The sequence below is a fragment of the Macaca mulatta genome, chromosome 1 (genome assembly GCF_049350105.2).
Source record: "Macaca mulatta isolate MMU2019108-1 chromosome 1, T2T-MMU8v2.0, whole genome shotgun sequence".
NCBI classification, from domain to species: domain Eukaryota; kingdom Metazoa; phylum Chordata; class Mammalia; order Primates; family Cercopithecidae; genus Macaca; species Macaca mulatta.
In genome coordinates, this window is record NC_133406.1 from 26,791,120 (window position 1) to 26,807,477 (window position 16,358).

The 16,358-nt window shown below is 38.1% G+C and overlaps 1 protein-coding gene across 4 annotated transcripts in view; it reads right to left on the bottom strand.

The window, feature by feature from the left end:
* Positions 1–16,358, bottom strand: part of NME7 (NME/NM23 family member 7) — a 207,825-nt gene that overhangs the window by 125,536 nt on the left and 65,931 nt on the right. For all 4 annotated transcript variants that reach the window (XM_028850168.2, XM_015125004.3, XM_077999557.1 and 1 more), the window contains one exon: positions 10,380–10,485. In XM_028850168.2, coding sequence (XP_028706001.1) covers positions 10,380–10,485 — 106 coding nt within the window. The remainder of the gene's footprint in view (positions 1–10,379; positions 10,486–16,358) is intronic.

The window sequence follows — 16,358 nt, forward strand, 5'->3', positions numbered from 1 at the left end:
CCTTATACCACTTGAGGCAGAATGATACAGTGGTGGCCCAGTGAACCATAATTTCTGGTATTCATGCACTTGTAGATTCTCCTCCTATACTGACTCTGGACCTGGCCATGTGACTTTCTTTAGCTGTGATGCAAACAGAGACATGATGAGCACTTATTCATTGAGGATTATCTTGGAATGTTACTCTGAGAAGCCAGAAACCATTCAGTAAAGAAGCTCAGGCTATACTACTGAATGATGAGAGGCCACATGGAAAGAGTCTTTTGAGAATGAGATTCAGTCTTGTACCCTCCAGCTCCTGTACAGTTTCCAGATGAATGAAGCCACATGAATGACTTAAGGCATAGCACAGAAGAATCATCAATTGATAACCCACAGAATTGTGAAAAATAATACATCAATTTTTCCCTTGTTCTTTTTAGCCTCTATGTCTTAATGATGAGATAAATCATTGTTTTAAAGAAACTAAGTTTTAGACTGGATATCTGGGGGCAGGGCTAAGATGGTAGACTGGAAGTAGTTCATGTGTGCCACTCCCATGGGGAGAAAACAAAAGTGCTGGTGAACATGGGTTCTGCATGCTGATCATCTGAGAAACCATGATGAGATACATCAAGGCAGCAGGGGAACACAGAGAACAGAGAGGGGCAAAGCTGGGCACCAGTATGTCTGGGCTCAGTGCAGAGCCAGGAGAACCTCTTCAACATGGGAAAGGGTGAGTGAGTGACAGCCCCCAGGGGGACTCACCCTTACCACAGGGACGCATGCAAGACTGACAATGAGAGAATCAACCTGGCCTCCCCACAATGCCCCAACATACTTCCAGATTGAGGCAGCAAGCCACTCAGATGTTTTGCAGAGGAAACTCCCATGTCCCCCCAGGAAGCACATAGATAGTAGATTAGGGCACCTTGGCTATGATAGGGCTTGTCACTCAACTGCAGCCCTAGTCTGAGGGAGCCCCTTGGACCATAACAACCAACAAAAGAAATGCAGACACAAAGGCAGTAATCAGAGGGGCCTCCGGCAAGACCCAGGAGCAGACTGGAATTGAAGCCAGACAACCAAACCCACCCTATACCACAATCAAACCCCCAAGGGCATCAAATAAAAAACAAAAGAAAAACAATCCATCCAGAAGACAGCAACTTCAAAAACTGAAGGAATATCAGCCCACACAAATCAGAAAGAACCAGTACAAGAACTCTTACAATGGAAAAAGCTGGAATGCCTTCTTTCTTCTAAACAACCACACTAGTTCTTCCAGTTAAAAGTTCTTAACTGGGCTGAGATGGCTGAAATGACAGAAATAGAATTCAGAATGTGGATAGGAATGAAGATCATCAAGATTCAGAAAAATGTTGAAACCCAATCCAAGGAAGCTAAGAATCACAATAAAACAATACAGGAGATGAAAGTCAAAATAGCTCATATAGAAAATAATGCAACCAATCTGACAGAGCTGAAAAACACACTACAAGAATTGCATAATGCAACTGCAGATATTAACAGCAGAATAGATCAAGTGGAGAAAATAATCTCAGAAATTGAAGACTGGCCTTCTGAAATAATACAGTCAGACAGGAAGAAAACAGAACAAAAAGGAATGAACAAAACCTCTGAGAAATATGGAATTATGTAAAAGACCAAATCTATGACTCTCTGGCGTACCCGAAAGAAATGGAAGAAAGAAAACAAGTTGAAAAACATATTTCAGGATATCATCCATGAGAATTTCCTCAACCTAGATAGAGAGGCCAACACTCAAATTCAGGAAATGCAGAGAACCACCACAAGATACTTCAAGATCACCCCCAAGACACATAATCATCAGATTTTCCAAGTTCAAAATGAAAGAAAAAAATGTTAAAAACGGCTAGAGAGAAAGGACAGGACACTTGAAAAGGGAAGCCCATCAAAATAACTGGACCAATCAGCAGAAACCCTACAAGCCAGAAGAGATTGAGGGCCTATATTCAACATTCTTTAAGAAAAGGAATTCCAACCAAAAATTTCATATCCAGTCAAACTAAGCTTCAAAACCAAAGGAAAAATAAGATGCTTTCAGACAAGAAAATGCTGAGGGAATTCATTAACACTAGACCTGCCTTACAAGACCTCCTGAGAGGAGCACTAGATATGGAAAGGGAAGACCATTACCAGCCACTACAAAACACACTTAAGTACACAGACAAGTGATGCTATGAAGCAACCACACAAAGAAGTCTACATAATTACCAGCTAACAACACAATGACAGGATCAAATTCACAAATATCAATACTAACTTTGAACATAAATGGGCTACATGCCCCGATTAAAAGGCATGGAGTAGGAAGCTGGATAAAGATGCAAGATACATGGTATGCTGTCTTCAGGTGACCCATCTCACATACAATGGCACCCATAGGCTCAAAACAGAAATAGAGACAAATCTACCCAGCAAATGGAAAACAGAAAAAAGCAGGAGTTGCAAGCCTAATTTCAGACCAAACAATCTTTAAGCCAAATAGATTTTTAAAAGCTGGAGAATGGCATTACATAATGGTAAAGGGTCCAATTCAACAATTCTTCTTTTTGTTGTTGTTGTTAATTATACTTTAAGTTCTAGGGCACATGTGCATAACGTGCAGGTTTGTTACATATGTGTACTTGTGCCATGTTGGTGTGCTGCACCCATCAACTCGTCATTTACATCAGGTATAACTCCCAATGCAATCCCTCCTCTCTTCCCCCTCCCCATAATAGGCCCCGGTGTGGATGTTCCCCTTCCCGAGTCCAGTTGACCTCATTATTCAGTTCCCACCTATGAGTGAGAACATGCAGTGTTTGGTTTTCTGTTCTTGCGATAGTTTGCTGAGAATGATGGTTTCCAGCTGCATCCATGTCCCTACAAAGGACATAAACTCATCCTTTTTTATGGCTGCATAGTATTCTATGGTGTATATGTGCCACATTTTCTTAATCCAGTCTGTCACTGATGGACATTTGGGTTGATTCCAAGTCGTTGCTATTGTGAATAGTGCCGCAATGAACATACGTGTGCATGTGTCTTTATAGCAGCATGATTTATACTACTTTGGGTATATACCCAGTAATGGGATGGTTGGGTCATATGGAACTTCTAGTTCTAGATCCTTGAGGAATCGCCATACTGTTTTCCATAATGGTTGAACTAGTTTACAAACCCACCGACACTGTAAAAGTGTTCCTATTTCTCCACATCCTCTCCAGCACCTGTTGTTTCCTGACTTTTTAATGATTGCCATTCTAACTGGTGTGAGATGGTATCTCATTGTGGTTTTGATTTGCATTTCTCTGATGGCCAGTGATGATGAGCATTTTTTCATGTGTCTGTTGGCTGTATGCATGTCTTCTTTTGAGAAATGTCTGTTCATATCCTTTGCCCACTTTTTGATGGGGTTGTACGTTTTTTTCTTGTAAATTTGTTTGAGTTCTTTGTAGGTTCTGGATATTAGCCCTTTGTCAGATGAGTAGATTGCAAAAATTTTCTCCCATTCTACAGGTTGCCTGTTCACTCTGATGGTAGTTTCTTTTGCTGTGCAGAAGCTCTTTAGTTTCATTAGATCCCATTTGTCAATTTTGGCTTTTGTTGCCATTGCTTTTGGTGTTTTAGACATGGAGTTCTTGCCCATGCCTATGTCCTGAATGGTATTACCTAGGTTTTCCTCTAGGGTTTTTATGGTATTAGGTCTAACATTTAAAGTCTCTAATCCATCTTGAATTAATTTTCGTATAAGAAGTAAGGAAAGGATCCAGTTTCAGCTTTCTACTTATGGCTAGCCAATTTTCCCAGCACCATTTATTAAATAGAGAATCCTTTCCCCATTTCTTGTTTTTCTCAGCTTTGTCAAAGATCAGATGGCTGTAGATGTGTGGTATTATTTCTGAGGACTCTGTTCTGTTCCATTGGTCTACATCTCTGTTTTGGTGCCAGTACCATGCTGTTTTGATTACTGTAGCCTTGTAGTATAGTTTGAAGTCAGGTAGCGTGATGCCTCCAGCTTTGTTCTTTCGGCTTAGGATTGTCTTGGCAATGCAGGCTCTTTTTTGGTTCCATATGAACTTTAAAGCAGTTTTTTCCAATTCTGTGAAGAAACTCATTGGTAGCTTGATGGGGATGGCATTGAATCTGTAAATTACCTTGGGCAGTATGGCCATTTTCACGATATTGATTCTTCCTATCCATGAGCATAGTATGTTCTTCCATTTGTTCATGTCCTCTTTTATTTCACTGAGCAGTGGTTTATAGTTCTCCTTGAAGAGATCCTTTACATCCCTTGTAACTTGGATTCCTAGGTATTTTATTCTCTTTGAAGCAATTGTGAATGGAAGTTCATTCATGATTTGGCTCTCTGTTTGTCTGTTATTGGTGTATAAGAATGCTTGTGATTTTTGCTCATTAATTTTGTATCCTGAGACTTTGCTGAAGTTGCTTATCAGCTGAAAGAGATTTTGGGCTGAGACGATGGGGTTTTCTAAATATACAATCATGTCATCTGCAAACAGGGACAATTTGACTTCTTCTTTTCCTAACTGAATACCCTTTATTTCTTTCTCTTGCCTGATTGCCCTAGCCAGAACTTCCAACACTATGTTGCATAGGAGTGGTGAGAGAGGGCATCCCTGTCTTGTGCCAGTTTTCAAAGGGAATGCTTCCAGTTTTTGCCCATTCAGTATGATATTGGCTGTGGATTTCTCATAAATAGCTCTTATTATTTTGAGATACGTTCCATTAATACCGAATTTATTGAGAGTTTTTAGCATGAAGGGCTGTTGTATTTTGTCAAAGGCCTTTTCTGCATCTATTGAGATAATCATGTGGTTTTTGTCTTTGGTTCTGTTTATATGCTGGATTATGTTTTTTGATTTGCATATGTTGAACCAGCCTTGCATCCCAGGGATGAAGCCCGCTTGATCATGGTGGATAAGTTTTTTGATGTGCTGATGGATGTGGTTTGCCAGTATTTCATTGAGGATTTTTGCATCGATGTTCATCAGAGATATTGGTCTAAAATTCTCTTTTTTTGTTGTGTCTCTGACAGGCTTTGGTATCAGGATGATGTTGGCCTCATAAAATGAGTTAGGGAGGATTCCCTCTTTTTCTATTGATTGGAATAGTTTCAGAAGGAATGGTACCAGCTCTTTCTTGTACCTCTGGTAGACTTCGGCTGTGAATCCATCTGGTCCTGGACTTTTTTTGGTTGGTAGGCTGTTAATTATTGCCTCAATTTCAGAGCCTGTTATTGGTCTATTCAGGAATTCAACTTCTTCCTGGTTTAGTCTTGGGAGAGTGTAAGTGTCCAGGAAATTATCCATTTCTTCTAGATTTTCTAGTTTATTTGCGTAGAGGTGTTTATAGTATTCTCTGATGGTAGTTTGTATTTCTGTGGGATCGGTGGTGATTTCCCCTTTATCATTTTTTACCACGTCTATTTGATTCTTCTCTCTTTTCTTCTTTATTAGTCTTGCTAGCGGCCTATCAATTTTGTTGATCTTTTCAAAAAACAAGTTCCTGGATTCATTGATTTTTTGGAGGGTTTTTTGTGTCTCTATCTCCTCCTTCAGTTCTGCTCTGATCTTAGTTATTTCTTGCCTTCTGCTAGCTTTTGAATGTGTTTGCTCTTGCTTCTCTAGTTCTTTTAATTGTGATGTTAGAGTGTCAATTTTAGATCTTTCCAGCTTTCTCTTGCGGGCATTTGGTGCCATAAATTTCCCTCTACACACTCCGTTAAATGTGTCCCAGAGATTCTGGTATGTTGTATCTTTGTTCTCATTGGTTTCAAAGAACATCTTTATTTCTGCCTTCATTTCGTTATGTACCCAGTAGTCATTCAGGAGCAGGTTGTTCAGTTTCCATGTAGTTGAGCGGTTTTGATTGAGTTTCTTAGTCCTGAGTTCTAGTTTGATTGCACTGTGGTCTGAGAGACAGTTTGTTATAATTTCTGTTCTTGTACATTTGCTGAGGAGTACGTTACTTCCAATTATGTGGTCAATTTTGGAATAAGTGCGATGTGGTGCTGAGAAGAATGTATATTCTGTTGATTTGGGGTGGAGAGTTCTGTAGATGTCTATTAGGTCTGCTTGGTGCAGATATGAGTTCAATTCCTGGATATCCTTGTTAACTTTCTGTCTCGTTGATCTGTCTAATGTTGACAGTGGGTTGTTAGAGTCTCCCATTATTATTGTATGGGAGTCTAAGTCTCTTTGTAAATCTCTAAGGACTTGCTTTATGAATCTGGGTGCTCCTGTATTGGGTGCATATATATTTAGGATAGTTAGTTCTTCCTGTTGAATTGATCCCTTTACCATTATGTAATGGCCTTCTTTGTCTCCTTTGATCTTTGATCAGAGATTAGGATTGCAACCCCTGCTTTTGTTTTGTTCTCCATTTGCTTGGTAGATCTTCCTCCATCCCTTTATTTTGAGCCCATGTGTGTCTCTGCATGTGAGGTGGGTCTCCTGAATACAGCAAACTGATGGGTCTTGACTCTTTATCCAGTTTGCCAGTCTGTGTCTTTTAATTGGACCATTTAGTCCATTTACATTTAAGGTTAATATTGTTATGTGTGAACTTGATCCTGTCATTATGATATTAACTGGTTATTTTCCTCGTTAGTTGATGCAGTTTCTTCCTATCATCGATGGTCTTTACATTTTGGCATGTTTTTGCAATGGCTGGTACTGGTTTTCCTTTCCATGTTTAGTGCTTCCTTCAGGGTCTCTTGTAAGGCAGGCCTGGTGGTGACAAAATCTCTCAGCATTTGCTTATCTATAAAGGATTTTATTTCTCCTTCACTTATGAAACTTAGTTTGGCTGGATATGAAATTCTGGGTTGAAAATTCTTTTCTTTAAGAATGTTGACTATTGGCCCCCACTCTCTTCTGGCTTATAGAGTTTCTGCCGAGAGATCTGCTGTTAGTCTGATGGGCTTCCCTTTGTGGGTAACCCGACCTTTCTCTCTGGCTGCCCTTAACAGTTTTTTTGTTCATTTCAACTTTGGTGAATCTGACAATTATGTGTCTTGGAGTTGTTCTTCTCAAGGAGTATCTTTGTGGCGTTCTCTGTATTTCCTGAATTTGAATGTTGGCTTGCCTTACTAGGTTGGGAAAGTTCTCCTGGATGATATCCTGCAGAGTGTTTTCCAACTTGGTTCCATTTTCCCCTTCACTTTCAGGCACCCCAATCAGATGTAGATTTGGTCTTTTCACATAATCCCATACTTCTTGAAGGCTTTGTTCATTTTTTTCCTCTTTTTTCTTTAGAATTCTCTTCTTGCTTCATTTCATTCATTTGATCCTCAATCGCTGATACTCTTTCTTCCAGTTGTTCGAGTCGGTTACTGAAGCTTGTGCATTTGTCACATATTTCTCATGTTATGGATTTTATTTCTGTCAGTTCGTTTGTGGCCTTCTCTGCATTGATTATTCTAGTTATACATTCTTCCATTCTTTTTTCAAGATTTTTAGTTTCTTTGCGCTGGTTACGTAGTTCCTTCTTTAGCTCTGGGAAGTTTGATGGACTGAAGCCTTCTTCTCTCAACTCGTCAAAGTCATTCTCCATCCAGCTTTGATCCGCTGCTGGCAATGAGCTGCGTTCCTTTGGAGGGGAAGATGCGCTCTTATTTTTTTAATTTCCAGCATTTCTGCCCTGCTTTTTCCCCATCTTTGTCATTTTATCTGCCTTTGGTCTTTGATGATGGTGACATACTGATGGGGTTTTGGTGTGGGTATCCTTCCTGTTTGTTAGTTTTCCTTCTAACAGTCAGGACCCTCAGCTGTAGGTCTGTTGGAGATTGCTCGAGGTCTACTCCAGACCCTGTTTGCCTGGGTATCAGCAGCAGAAGCTGCAGAAGATAGAATATTGCTGAACAGCGAGTCTACCTGTCTGATTCTTGCTTTGGAAGCTTCATCTCAGGGGTGTACCCCGCCATGTGAGGTGCCCCTAGTGGGGGATGTCTCCCAGTTAGGCTACTCAGGGGTCAGGGACCCACTTGAGCAGGCAGTCTGTCCATTCTCAGATCTCAACTTCCATGTTGGGAGATCCACTGCTCTCTTCAAAGCTGTCAGACAGGCTCGTTTGCGTCTGCAGAGGTTTCTGCTGCTTTTTTTGTTTGTTTAGCTGTGCCCTGTCCCCAGAGGTGGAGTCTACAGAGACAGGCAGGCCTCCTTGAGCTGCTGTGGGCTCCACCCAGTTCGAGGTTCCCAGCGGCTTTGTTTACCTACTTAAGCCTCAGCAATGGCGGGTGCCCCTCCCCCAGCCTTGCTGCTGCCTTGCCCTTAGGTAGCAGACTGCTGTGCTAGCAATGAGGGAGGCTCCACAGGCGTGGGACCCTCCTGGCCAGGTGTGGAATATAATCTCCTGGTGTGCTGTTTGCTAAGACCCTTGGTGAAGTGCAGTATTGGGGTAGGAGTTACCCGATTTTCCAGGTGTTGTGTGTCTCAGTTCCCCTGCCTAGGAAAAGGGATTCCCTTCCCCCTTGCGATTCCCAGGTGAGGCGATGCCTCACCCTGCTTCAGTTCTCGCTGGTCGGGCTGCAGCAGCTAACCAGCACCGATTGTCTGGCACTCCCTAGTGAGATGATCCCGGTACCTCAGTTGAAAATGCAGAAATCACCCGTCTTCTGTGTCTCTCGCACTGGGAGCTGGAGACTGGAGCTGTTCCTATTCAGCCATCTTGCTCCATCCCCCTCAACAATTCTTAAATCCTAAAAATTTAGGATTCAACTATCCTAAATCTATATGCACCCAATACAGGTGCACCCAGATTCATAAAACAAGTTCTTAGTTCTCCGTAAGTGTGTGTTACCCATGCTGCATGTTAGTTCCTTATAATTATGGTCCTAAGGATTTACAATATACTAAAATACTTCCTAAATAATTAAAGAAGTATTAATTATGCAGCAAGATCTCTAAGGCTCATATCCCTCCAACAAGTAATTCTATTTCTAGGAAGCTGGCCAGAGGAAAAGATTAGAGATATCATCAAATATTTATGTATAAAGATATTCTTCAAAGTTTTAATTTTAATATGAAAACATTGAAAAGAACCTAAGTATCCAAATACCATACTACATTTATACAATTGCTGTTAAATATTACATAATCTATTAAAATATTAATGAGGACTTAACAGCAGCCAGAAATGCTCACAAAAATTGTATTTAAACAACAGCCCATAGACCTACATCTCAATCATTACATTCATGTGTATCAGTGTACACACATGCACATACAAATGCAGAAAAAAAGGATTTGGAGGAAATGCATCAAAATATTAACTATGACTATCTTCAGGTGATGGGAATTCAGTAATTTTTTACTCCGCTTTTAATGGTTTTTTATTTTCCAATTTTTCTACTACATACATGGATTACTTTGATACTTAGAAGACATAAAATTTTTAAATCCATTCACTTTTGTATATTATTTAGTATATTTTAGTTTTTTAAGGGTGATCTTTTTAACCATATACCATCTTACTTCCAAAAAGATTTGAGATACTTAACAAAAATATATACACCAGACTAAAATAAATCAAATAAAGAAATTGAGACAAAAATAAGAAAAGAACTTGCAAACTATCTCTCTATATATATGTATATATGCAAACATGTATTTACATACATATGTCAAAGAACTGTTTCAGATACAAAGAACTGAAGGAAATTTCTCTAGCTTTCTCAGGAAGGGTATATTGGAGGTATGGCAGATGTTGTTTTAATTTGTACAACAGGAGTGCTATTGGCTGGGCACAGTGGCTCATGCCTGTAATCCCAGCATTTTGGGAGCCAAGGTGTGTGGATCATCTGAGGTCAGGAGTTCAAGAACAGCCTTACCAACATGGTGAAACCTTGTCTCTACTAAAAATAGAAAACTTAGCCCGTTATGGTGGTGTATGCCTGTAGTCCCAGCAACTCGGGAGGCTTAGGTTCAGTAACTCAATATCATGCCACTGCACTTCAGCTTTGACAAGAGAACGAGACTCTGTCTCAAAAAAAAAAAAAAAAAAAAAAGGAGTGCTAATTAGGTAAATTAAGTGAATCACAGTTGGTGATTGGAAAGAGAGGAGGTAGACTAAAAGTTAATTAACCAAGACCTGCAACAGTATGACTGAGCCTGAGCGTGATCGGCAACTCAAAGAACACCTCCTAAAAATGCACAAAGAAAAAGACAAATAGAGATTTAGACAGATTTTCCCTTATATTTTGTCACCTTTATTCAAGTGCCTTCAAAGAAAAAAAATGGAAATACTAAAAGTATACTTAAATTTCTATACATAAAGTACATCAAGAAAATAAACATTGCTCTCCTATTAAAAAAATGTATTGAATATAGTGTACTCAGCATAGCACTTACCTTCACTGACAGCATGGGGTTTAACAATGCAACAGGTACAATTGGTAAATTTAGCAGTGTTTGCCGGCCCACAACCTCCACTTGAAGGAAAAAACAACTCCATTTCCTAAAAACAGAGAGAAATGATTTTGACAAATGTGATCTCTTAGCTGGAACTTACAAGATATTTCTGTGGGGGAGGAGGATCATGCAATTACTTTTAGAGTTTCATACAAATTTTTTGTTTCAGATTTTCTAAAAATGAGTTTTACAAAGACACAGTGATTAGATTAACCCTGTTTCAAGACTTATAACCGGAAGAGCATATAAAGAATTATCAATCAAAGCAATGAGAATATGCGTCATTTTGTTCCAGGAATATAGTGGACAAAGACTTAATAAATTTTGAATATTGGAAATACCATTATAAAGTTCTTATTCTCCCCAAAGCATTAGTTAATTAGACACAAATTTAATTTTAAATTTTTCATTAAAATATGTAAAATAAAACTTAAAACTAGGATATTTTATAGGAAGAGAGATTAATATCAGGAATCTGAGAACTACAGCTACTTAAAACTAACTATAGGCCTAGTATAAAATAAAATCAAATGATCCATGTTTTATAAACAGATTTAGGCTGTGTTATTTGCGGTGGATGTGGTTCACTAAAATGACAACCCAACAATTTGAATTAGCCATAAAGATGGTAATACTAATCAGTTCTTTTAATTACTTAGATGCTTTTCTGCCCCTAAGCTTTCACTGCTATTATTTCTACTATTCCCTATAAAACCCTCTGACTCAAGTTCTAAGGAACCTTACCAATGTGTAAAGAGCCACCTCAAATACCACTTACCACTAGGAGGCATTTCCTGATGCCTCCTGTCAGCAACCTTTACTCCCCCAAAGTTATGGTTATTTGGGTACTTGCCTTCCATCAAATTATAAATTTGAAAAAACGGGAACTAAGTTGCATAGCTCTGTAGGACCCATAGCACCTAAAACAATGCCTGGCTCAATGCAAATAGCCCTTGGTATATATAAGGGATTGGTACTCAAATCCCTGTGTGTACTCAAATCCATGCATGCTCAAGTCCGCAGTCAGCCCTGTGGAACCTGCTTATAGGAAAAGTCAAATCTATGTAGATGCGAGTTTCACATCCTGCAAATACTGTATTTTCAATTCTTCCATTGAAAAAAATTCACCTATAAGTAGACCCGTGCAGTTCAAACCTGTGTTGTTTATGGGTTAACTGTATTTATTTTTCATTAAATTTAAAATGAAAAGATTATAGAATGTGTTAATATGCCACATTGATGAGCATTTTTTTAAACACAAGGACAATGAGGAATTATTCAAATAGTAGTGTATATACTTGAGCATTTCCAGTGGTAAGACATTAGAATAAAAAGTGTTCTATTCCTAAGATATCAAGTGCCTTTCTATCATATTGCTGCCATTATGTATTATTATTTTTAATGAATAACAACAGCAACTACCCCTTTTAGTCCTATACCAGATGCTTTGATTGCATGGTCCGAGAGAACCTTTATAGTACAGATAAAAATTCAAATACCTACAGGGACCTGGCAGATGATCAATGAAGGAATGAAGAAGAAGTGGTGTGACAAGAGAACATGACAGAGTAGCAAACTGGAAAGGACATGCCCTTTTGAGAGTTCCCATTGGTCTCTTCCCTTCACAACAAAACTCAAAAGAAATGTCTTTCTTTTCCATTTTTGCTTCCTCTCCTACAGTCTCTTTTAAACCCATAACCAATTAGGTTTTCATTCCACCAAAGCTGCTCATTAAAATCCCTTACTGCCTCCATGTTGCTAAGTCCAGTGGTTAATTACTCTCAGCCCTCACCTTACCTTACCAAACAGTATTTGACAGAGTTTGTCACATCCTACACTATGGAATGTTTTCATTACTTGCCTTTCTTCCTACCTCACTGGCTACTCCTTCTCAGTCTCCTTCGATGGTTTTCTCCTATCTAGCTGACCTCTATGTGTTGGAGAGTGCCAGGGCTTAGTTCATCTTCATTACTTGTTCACTAGCAGTTTCTCAATGAATGTTTGGGAATGACCGAAATTCAGCAGCTAATAAATTCTGCATGTGCTAAACAAAATAAATGTATCCAGTGTATAAATGAGAAAAATAAGACTCAGAAAGCTTAAGTAACAAGCCCTTACAAGTTAGCAAGTGGCAAAGCCAGGATTCAAATCCAAGTGACTGTAGTTCCAAAAACCCTGTATTTTTTCTATTATCTGTCTTTCCAAAGTGAAAAGCAGTGCTAAATTGTTCTATCTCTAGTTTAACAAATTATTTAACAATTAGCTGACCAATTATTTTTGTCTTAACTTTCCTTTAATTCCTTTTCTCACTCAATTTCTAAAAATAAAAATGCCAGCTTTCCAAGTACCCAGATTTTCAAGTACCATATTTACCTATGCTGAATAAATATTTATTTATAAAACATAAAGATTTTACATAAATACATCTTCTTAGTGAAACATGAATAAGAGCGCTTTTACTAAGTCATTGTTGTGGCAATTAATTCAAAGTCTTTATACAACAAATAAAGTCACAAAAATAATATCTGTGTTCCTTTGGGATTTGAGGGGCTAAAATATTTTGCATAAAATCTGTTCTTCCAAAGATTCTTGCTATTATCCTTGTGCCTTTACATTTTCCTAAATTCCCTAGTAGGAAAGAATAAGAATAAGAATAAGAATAAGAATAGCTTTACAAAAAACTAAAAATTCAGACTCAATTTGAAAGCTTTAGGTATATAATTTTTTAATTTTTTAAACAAATTATAGAATATAGAGTTGTACTTCTTCATAAAGTTTCACCCTGATAGGATTTCCTGGTAATTTCACTAAAACATTTGTAATTAATCTGTACTAATAATTTTATTATAATAACAAAAGTATGGCTAAATGGTAGTCAGTTCAAAGTTTCTCCAAAACTTTTTACTTGTAACAGTAATTTAAAATGGATATCATTTCTGTAAATGTTCCAAATTAAAACAGTATAGATCAATGGAACATAACAGAGGCCTCAGAAGTAACGACACACATCTCCAACCATCTGATCTTTAACAAACCTGACACAAACAAGCAATGGTGAAAGGATTCCCTATTTAATAAATGGTGTTGAGAAAACTGGCTAGCCATATGCAGAAAACAGAAACTGGACCCCTTCCTTTCATCTTATCCAAAAATTAACTCAAGATGGATAAAGACGTAAACATAAGACCTAAAACCATAAAAACTCTAGAAGAAAACCTCAGCAATACCATTCAGGATATAGGAATAGGCAAAAACCTCTTGACTAAAACAACAAAAGCAACGGCAACAAAAGCCAAAATTGACAAATGGGATCCAATTAAACTAAAAAGCTTCTGCATAGCAAAAGAGAAATTATCATCAGAGTGAACAGGCAACCTATATTTGGGAGAAAATTTTTGCTATCTATTCATCTGACAAAGGGCTACTATCCAGAATCTACAAGGAACTTAAACAAATTTACATGAAAAAAACAAACAGCCCCATCAAAAAGTGGGCAAAGTATATGAACAGACACTTCTCAAAAGAAGACATTTATGCAGCCAACAAACATATGAAGAAAAAAGCTCATCACTGGTCATTAGAGAAATGCAAATCAAAACCACAATGAGATACCATCTCATGCCAGTTAGAATGACGATCATTAAAAAGTCAGGAAACAACAGATGCTGGAGAGGATGTGAAGAAATAGAAATGCTTTTACACTGTTGGTGGGAGTGTAAATTAGTTCAACCTTTGTGGAAGACAGTGTGGTAATTCCTCAAAGATCTAGAACCAGAAATAGCATTTGACCCAGCAATCCCATTTCTGGATATACACCCAAAGGATTGTAAACCATTCTATTATAAAGACACATACACACATATGTTTATTTCAGCACTATTCACAATAGCAAAGACTTGGAGGGAACCAAGCCAAATGCCCATCAATGATAGACTGAATTAAGAAAATGTGGCACATATATACCATGGAATACTATGCAGCCATAAAAACAGATAAGTTCATGTCCTTTGCATGGACACGGATGAATCTGGAAACCATCATTCTCAGCAAACTAACACAGGAACACAAAACCAAACACTGTATGTTCTCACTCATAAGTGGGAGTTGAACAATGAGAACACAAGGAGGGAAACGTTACACACCAGGGCATGTTGTGGGGTGGGGGCTAAGGGAGGGATAGCATTGGGAGAAATACCTAATGTAGATGATGGGTTGATGTGTGCAGCAAACCACCATGACAAGTGTATACCTACGTAACAAACCTGTGCGTTCTGCACACGTATCCCAGAACTTAAAGTATAATAATAATAAAAAAAAAAGAAATAGACACAGCCACCTCAACCTTCGGCAACCACAACCTTGATCAATCAGCAGACGGCAACATCAAAGTAAGATCAGCAAAAAGATTATGACTTGCTGAAGGCTCAGATGATTGTTAGCATGCATTTTTCAGCAATTAAGTATTTTTAATTGATATGTTCATAGTTTTTTTTTTAGACATAATGCTATTGCACTTAGTAGCCTACAGTATAAACATAACATTTATATACCAGGAAACCAAAAAATTCATGGGACTCCCTATATAGCCATATTCACTCCATTGTGGTGGTCTGAACCAAATCCACATTATCTCTGAGGTATGCTTATAGATGAATAGAACAGAACAAACTGCTGAAATTGACCCAGCAATATATATATTCAATACATTTTCAACAAAGGTGCAAAAGCAATTAATTAAAGAAATAAAGTATTTTTAGCATAATGCTGGAAGTATAGCTATGTAAAGAATAACAAATTGTGATCATACCTTGTACCATACATAAAAATTAACTCAAAATGGATCACAGAATTAAGTATAAAAACTAAAACTATAAAACTTCTAGAATCAAATAAAGAATGAAATATTTGTGACCTTAGGTGTGGGAACAGTTCCTTAGACTTAACACCTAAAGCATAATACATTAAAGAACAACTGATACTGGACTTCATCAGAAGTAAAAATTGCTCATACGAAGATATTGTTAAAGAGAATGAAAATGCAAACCACATACTATGAGAAAATACTTGCAAATCATATATCTGGATAAAGAATTTGTATGCATAATATAAAGAACTCTGAGCTGAGTGTTAAAAGACAAATAAAAATTACCTGGGCAAAGGGAGAATTGGAATTTCAACGCAGAGGGGTAGAATGAGTAAAAGCAACAGAGCAAGAATCCCACAGTAAATAGAAGGTGAGGCAGGATATAAGGCTGGAGGAGGGCTGGGAGACAGATCACTGAAATGCTTTGGAAACTATGTCAAGGAGCTTGAATTTGATTCTGGGAATAATGGAGTACTTTAAAATATCTTTAGTAGTCATGAGATGGATGGATTAATAGTTTTAGATAACTCGTTCTGAAACCTACGTGGAAGATACATTTGAGGTAGAAAAGTATATTCCAGGACTCTTGCAGCAGCCCAGGTCAGAACTAGAAGAGTGATGGTAGGAATAGAGAAGGGGAATAATTCAAGAAAATGTTTAGAAATGTTAGAAAAACCTACAAGATCTTTTGTGGATTCTATTAGGGGGATAAAGAGGGCAGAATAAAGAATACTGGCTCCCAAATTTCTTTCCTAGAGATGTACTGAATACACAAGGAATACTTCGGTAAATTATAATCAGCACAGGCTGAGCATGGTGGCTTATGCCTGTAATCCCAGCATTTTGGGAGGTCAAGAAGGACCACTTGAGGCCAGGAGTTTGAGACCAGACTGGGCAACACAACAAGACCCTATCTTTACAAAAAATTAAAAAATTAGCTGGACATGGTGGTACATGCCTGCAGTCCTAGCTACTTGGGAGGCTGAGGCAAGTGGATGGCTTGAGCCCATGAGTTCAAAGTTATAGAGAGTTATTATCACACCAACCACTGTATT